This window comes from Perkinsus marinus (genome assembly GCF_000006405.1).
Source record: "Perkinsus marinus ATCC 50983 genomic scaffold scf_1104296971228, whole genome shotgun sequence".
NCBI lineage: Eukaryota > Perkinsozoa > Perkinsida > Perkinsidae > Perkinsus > Perkinsus marinus.
The window spans coordinates 274,078-280,656 of NW_003202153.1; the positions used below are offsets into that span (position 1 = coordinate 274,078).

General features: G+C 48.1%; 2 protein-coding genes across 2 annotated transcripts in view; one reads left to right on the forward strand and one right to left on the reverse strand.

Annotated features, from left to right (window-relative positions):
- Positions 1–1,157: 1,157 nt before the first annotated feature.
- On the reverse strand, positions 1,158–2,573 carry Pmar_PMAR020295 (Elongation factor 1-alpha, putative; the record flags this gene model as incomplete). Its single annotated transcript, XM_002767073.1, has 1 exon — positions 1,158–2,573. One exon carries the CDS (start codon positions 2,571–2,573, stop codon positions 1,158–1,160), a length of 1,416 nt encoding a protein of 471 aa, XP_002767119.1.
- A 569-nt stretch (positions 2,574–3,142) lies between these two features.
- Pmar_PMAR020296 (hypothetical protein) overlaps positions 3,143–6,579 on the forward strand; it is a gene marked incomplete at both ends in the record, with an annotated part of 8,339 nt that continues 4,902 nt past the window's right edge. Inside the window, 8 exons of the mRNA XM_002767074.1 lie at positions 3,143–3,153; positions 3,222–4,664; positions 5,179–5,327; positions 5,454–5,610; positions 5,661–5,822; positions 5,951–6,043; positions 6,188–6,323; positions 6,368–6,529. Coding sequence (XP_002767120.1) covers positions 3,143–3,153; positions 3,222–4,664; positions 5,179–5,327; positions 5,454–5,610; positions 5,661–5,822; positions 5,951–6,043; positions 6,188–6,323; positions 6,368–6,529 — 2,313 coding nt within the window. The remainder of the gene's footprint in view (positions 3,154–3,221; positions 4,665–5,178; positions 5,328–5,453; positions 5,611–5,660; positions 5,823–5,950; positions 6,044–6,187; positions 6,324–6,367; positions 6,530–6,579) is intronic.

Here is a 6,579-nt window from a genome sequence, read left to right on the forward strand (position 1 = left end):
GTAAAGCGGCAAATTGCTCCTCTGAAAAGTTGCAATTTGCTCAATAGCAGAAGGAGCAATTTATTGGTTTGCCCCTTTTTTGAGCAATATTGCTCAATTCTGTTACATAGTAGCACTTCACATAGCAGCAACTTTTGTATATTGTAGCAAATTTCTGAAATATAAACAAGCAAACGATATTCACTCGAGCAGTTTCTGTTATACAAAACAGCAAATTTGCGTATTTGTAAAGTGAATTTTGCTACTTTGCTCCTTTGTATATCAGCCATAGCGTTTTTACACACTAGCACAACAGCAAAAGCCGCAGAAAATATACATTCCAGCTAATTGGCACTTTTTTGCTATTTTCTCCTTTGCTATTTTGTAAATGAGCCCGTTGCAAAGAATCGCGCTCGTCAGAGATTGTTGTTGAAACTGACCATTGCGCAGCAATATCATATCGCACGCGTGCACACGCCATGTCCCGTGCGTCATGCACTTGTGCTTTTTTAGCTCTGCGGCATTTACTCGAAATCTATATCGACAAGTACACGCTAGGACTTCGCATTCTTCATGCCAATCCTCACGAATTATGATAACTGCGTTCTTCAATCTCCCCGCTTCCTTAACATAAGATGAGTTGATTTGTGGAACAAGTTGTTGCGAACAACAGTCGTACGAAATCGAACACTAGCGCCAATGCTGTGAACTAGAATCTCGAATCTATCATTTGTGCGGCGCCGTGGAAATTCCAGTGCCGAGTTCAAATTGTCCCGGATATAGGCGACCTATCACCCAACTAGAATTTCAGGCACTCATTTGAGAGTCATGTACTGACCACGTTTTATGATCAATTAATTGGAAGTCTTGAAAATATGAGAAATTGACCATGACGTACTCTAAGATTTCCTTCTATGATGCTTGCATTGTTTGATAAGACTCGAGAACTATCGCCAACCTCCGCATGACAGCTATACGGTCCAACGCCCGCAATTAGCAAGTTACACGACGAACTCTGAGATGGAAAAACTCACTCTGGAACCATATGTCCCCTACCATACCCAACAACTAACGCAACTAGAAAATGCACTTTTGATCTCAACTGAGAATACCCTTACAAATACCCAAAGATATACTCTAGGAGTCTGGTTAACATTCACCATATTTAAGAAAGAGAACTACTTCACGTCTTTCGCCACGGTGGAGACACACTTGCCAAGCATAACCACCCCGTTACCCTCCATCAGAGCAACACGCGACAAACCCTCACAGTTCTTGAAGGAGTCGACAACAAGAGGCTGAATAGGTTCAAATACGACTTCAGCCATTTCGTTGGACTTGAGGGAATGAGGGTCCTCCATCTTCTTGCCACCAGTCTCCTTGCCAACCTTCCATTTAATGCCAGCCAAACGACAAGCAGACCGTCCAGTACGAACGAAAGCGATAGGAGAATAACCAACCTTAATCTCGCCTGGGACGTCCAAAACTTGGACCTGAGCAGTGAAAGACTGCACATGCTTAAGAGTGGTATCTTTCTTGTAGACCATAACATCTCCAGAACGAGGCATATTCTCTTTCGGCAAACCCTTTACGTTCAGACCAACGTTGTCACCAGGAAGAGCCTGCTCCTGGCGGGTGTGATGCATCTCGACAGTAAAGACCTTACCAGTACAAGCAGTAGACGGCGTGTGAGTAGGCATAAACACAACCTCCTCGTTGGGCTTGACGATGCCTTGCTCAACACGGCCGGTAATCACATCTCCAACACCTTTGATCTTGTAGATACCAGAGACGGGCATTCTCATTGGTGCATCAGTCACACGCTTAGGAACGGTAGCGAACTTCTCGAGACCGTCTAGAAGAGTATCGATATGGAACGACTCCTTAGAAGCGGGATCACGAGTGACATCCACACCCTTCCACCAAGACATTTTCTCGGACTTCTTGATCAGATTGTCGCCCATCCAACCAGAAATAGGAATGACGGGAACACACTTCTCAACGAAGTCTTTCTTCCAACCAACTCTGCCAAGAACATTCTTCATCTCGTCGCGAATCTCAATATAACGAGATTCCTTGTACCCAGCAACATCACAGTCCATCTTGTTCACGCCGACGATTAGTTGCTTGACGCCCAACAAATTAATAAGACGGGCATGTTGACGAGTTTGACCTTGGATCTCACCAGCTTTGTGGTTACCCTTAGCAATAGCAGTGCCAAAGTTACCATCAGCAGGAACCATGAGAAGAGCAACATCCGCCTGGGATGCACCAGTAATCATATTCTTGATGAAATCTCTATGGCCAGGAGCATCGATAATAGTGTAATGCCACGAATCAGTGAAGAACTCCTTGGTGGTACACGCGATGGTGACACCGCGCTCACGTTCCTCCTTCTGTCGATCCATGTAGAACGCGAAGGCGAAAGACGATTTACCAAGACGATCAGCCTCTTGCTTGAGCTTCTCGAGTTCACGTTCAGGAATGCCTCCCAGCTCAAAAAGAAGACGACCAGTAGTAGTAGACTTGCCGGAATCGACGTGACCACAGATCACGATCGACATATGAACCTTGCCTTCTTTGCCGGTAGACATAGGTATAAAACTCTGGGAAATCTTCTCGCCAGAAAAATAACATCCACTCGAAAGATGTCATGACGAACATCACGAGCTGCTTACGGACAATCTCGAACGACAAACCTTCCTCAGTTCAAGCAAGAGAACAATACTGTGTAAAGCTCACTGAAATGCCCAAGTACGAATTTACAGCGACACTATCAGTTAGGCTGCTACTAGCACAACATTGCATAACCGTTACTTCTCGAATTACAGGCGAGCGAGTTTATTAATGCGCATCTTTAGGTTTCTTGCACTTGGTGCTTGCAGTTTGATCGAGTGGGAGACAAGACCAAAACCAACCTCAGCAGGATTGCATTGTTTTCTGGAGAATGTTCTCAGATACGTTTATTACGTTTTTACTATGAATCGGCGAAGTGCTACGCCACACCTCGCTCCTCCGGTCCGTAACCGCTGGGTGGACCGTAATGGAGCGCAAGTAGTCGCCCTATTAACTTCGGCTGCGAAGCACTGCGATTCGAAAACGTGCCCTATCTCATCTATTCCCGTGGACGTCATCATTGACAACATCGTTCCCTACATTCACTATGACCGACCAGTAAGAAACTGCATATTCGTGTGTGGTGGACGCTCTTCACGCGTTATGGATTCTAATCGTTATTTGAGCACTGTCGAGGTTTACGACGATTACTCTAAGAAATGGTCAAGAGTACCGCCGATGCGCAGCAAACGAGTTGGTGCAGCTGCAATGGTCGTCGGTGATCATCTATACGTCGTGGGTGGTTATCGTGTCCACCCCGACCAACCACTTGGGTGCGTGGAAGTCTACGACCCGTGGTTGAACCGGTGGAAACGGCTGAAGTCCTCCATGTGTATCCCTCGCTTCGGGCACAGTCTCGCTCTTGTTGACGACCGATACCTGTACGCTATAGGAGGAGACTCTCAGCGGCAATTAGTTTCCGAAGTGGAAGTTTTCGACACTCAAATCGGTCGGTGGCTCCAACAATCAGAATTGAAGATATGCTTGCCGCGCCCTCTTGCTGGTGGTCGGGTGATCGAGAAGGACGGTTTGCTATACATCGTTGGTGGAGATGTTGGATCTTCCCCTCTGCAGTTCTCAGACCTCATCTACGTCTTGGATACAACAGTTACTCCTCACGTTTGGTCGGTACTTTCGACTCGACTGAAGGTTGGCCGGTCGGCATGCGCTGTTACATGGCTCGACGAGTCTAAATCCGCTATCGGAGTGTTTGGTGGTTATGTGGTGATCGACGGGGACTTCAAGGAGGTTGCTACTTCAGAAGTGATAACGTTGGAAGGTACTCATGTTGTACCTCTCCATGAAGCACCTATCCTGGGTCGAGTGATGCCAGTCGACGCTCATGCCAAGGAGATACCCGAGATGCCATCCACTAGAGCGGGCTGTCGTGCAGTGACTGTTGGTTGCCGTGTTATTCTGGTCGGAGGTGAAAACCCTATCCCTGCCAATGCCGCGGAGATCACTGAGAGTGGGAGTGATTCGGTCTCTAGTCCAGGATCGGATCGATCTACCGAGTCCTCTGACATCTTGGCGGAGTTCGTCAACAACAGCAACAGCGCTGCAGCTGATCGCTCCAGTATATTTGCTCCACTCGAGGGTATTTCAGATGACCCTATACTCGATGCTCCGTCAACGCCTAGCCGCTCCCAGGATTCTCCAACTCGGCCAGCTTCTATCGACGAAGCGGTAACTAGAGCGATGCAACGATACTTCACTCTAGTTCATAGTACTCGCCCGAACTCTGACAGTGGTACTCAACGTGAGCGGGACGCTGCTGCACAGTTGTTACAGGAGATCACGAGAGCCCTCCGCGTGCAAGCGGTTCATGCTAGACGGCTATCTGAACCTGTGAGGGTTGTCCACGACAAGCCGCTGGTTTTCGATTCTTCAAAATGGTGCTGGGTCGACGAGCAAGCGTTGTTCGCTGGGCGGACCGCTGCTGCTATTTCTGTTGGGTCCGTCTTTCCGGTCAGCTACGGTTGTGAGTCACGTCGTAATAGCAGTGGACTGAGGCACTCGTGTAAGCGGAGTCGTGTGGAATGCACTCCCAGTGCATCTGCGAGGAGAAGGTGAAGTTGATACTCGCTAATAGTTGTCCGTTTGACACATTGCATTACTGCTGTATACAGAAGTTGTGTGGCGTCTCCAAGAGATTGCTGCGATACTCTGAAGGGCTGCGGTTAAGTTGTGATGCTGTGGACGTTAGCCATTACGAGTTGTTTAGAACCGATGTGTAGCGCGGAATTCGGTTGTGATCCGCTTTCTGAGGTTGTGTATTATCACTTTTGGAGGTTTTTGGAGAAGTAGTTGTACACATATAATTCATCACTGACTGCTATGTATGCTCGTACTGCGTACTGATTCTTACTGCGCTGCTGCATTTTCGGTTGTCGATTAGAGCAGCTTATAATCACCACTAGCTAGTTACACATCTATGTTGAGTCCGCGGCAACGAGTGACGCAAGCCTCGCTTGGTGCTCTCTCAACACGATGTATGCATGAATGGTAGACATGTGAGTGATCAACCGCGGTGTTGTGTGATAGTCAGCTGTGTGATGGTGCCATAGATCACTGGCCCCGCAGGGGGAAGACCGGATGCAGTCTATGGGGGTGTCATCATTTTGAAGTTTCTTGTGAGCTTAATATGACTTCTAAGAGAGTCGATAATGGGCAAGTTGCTGCGCCCATACCTTTGGGAATGCCCGTTATAGAAGAATGCCCTCTCATGACTGGTAGTAAATTGGCTATGAATTGTTTCCAGCCAAGAGTATAGATGATCGCTTGTATGGTCGCATTATATATCGCTCATGTGCTGATGTATTTGGATTTGTTAGTGTCTATACCGATACGGCATTCAGGTGTACGGTTGTCGGGTTCGGAGGTCGTGCATGTGATCGTGAACCCGGGGACTCGACTACCTGTTGATAACAAGCTATTGAAGTTAACAACTTCTCGTGATCACCAGAGTGTGGCTACTGTGCGGCTCGTTGTGAGCGGTGGTAGGACTGCATTGAGGTAGTAGCAGTAGCCGAGAGGCTGTCTGTTGTATACCGTCTGTCTTCCAGTGCCTGTCGAGACTTCATGAGCCTCACACGAGAGCTTGACACGTCGACCAATCACTACCAAGGGCTGGTCCAGCTTGACTTGTATTTGAGCATCTCAGTGTTTGGAGAAGTTACTGCAGTTCTAGATGAGTTGACGGATTTTAGAGGTATTAATAACGGAATGTAATAATATATACGATGCCCTCAAGATCATCGCCCTATACGCCTACGGAGTGTGTGTCCCTCGAAAATGGGTATCGCACTCCCACTGTTTGCAGCCGATGAGTTATAGTTCCTCTGCTTTGTCTCAGAGCCCAAGCCGCCGGCGACGGTGGGTCGATCTCTGATCTTCCATACCAACCCTGCCTCATCGGAACGGCCTCGTGCTGTTATGGACGATCAAGGTGTGAGAGTTTTCGTGGAAGGCGTGGGACGGCATCTTCCAAGTTTACTACCTTGGAGAGTGGTCAGCCTACCTGGCGATGTGAAGCTAACGCTGAGGCAAAAATTCGTCGCTCGAACTGTATTCCCATATGGTCTTTTTTCAGGCAGGAATCAGTGTCTAGCAGTTTCACATCTATATCGACTGACAAGACTGGCTGTGCAGTATGGGAATGTGGTATCATTCTCGCCTACTGTCTTTGCCAGGCATTTTTGCTGCGAGGAAAATCTAGCGCTCTGAAGGTGGTTTTTTGCATTTCTCGTATGGTATGGGAAGACTCTGTTAGTTGCCGATTGGTCCTGATACGGAGAACTATGGTGTCGAGCTGGGCTGTGGCACGGGACTGGTCTCCCTCGCATTGGCGAGCTTGGGAGCAAAGATGGTCGCCACGGATGGCAATGATCAGGTCCGTGCACTGTTGGGGGAAAAGGAAGCGGTGCAGTCTGTGGTAATCAGTGTTAGCAGGTACTGAAGCTTGCTGAGCGAAACCTAGGCCAA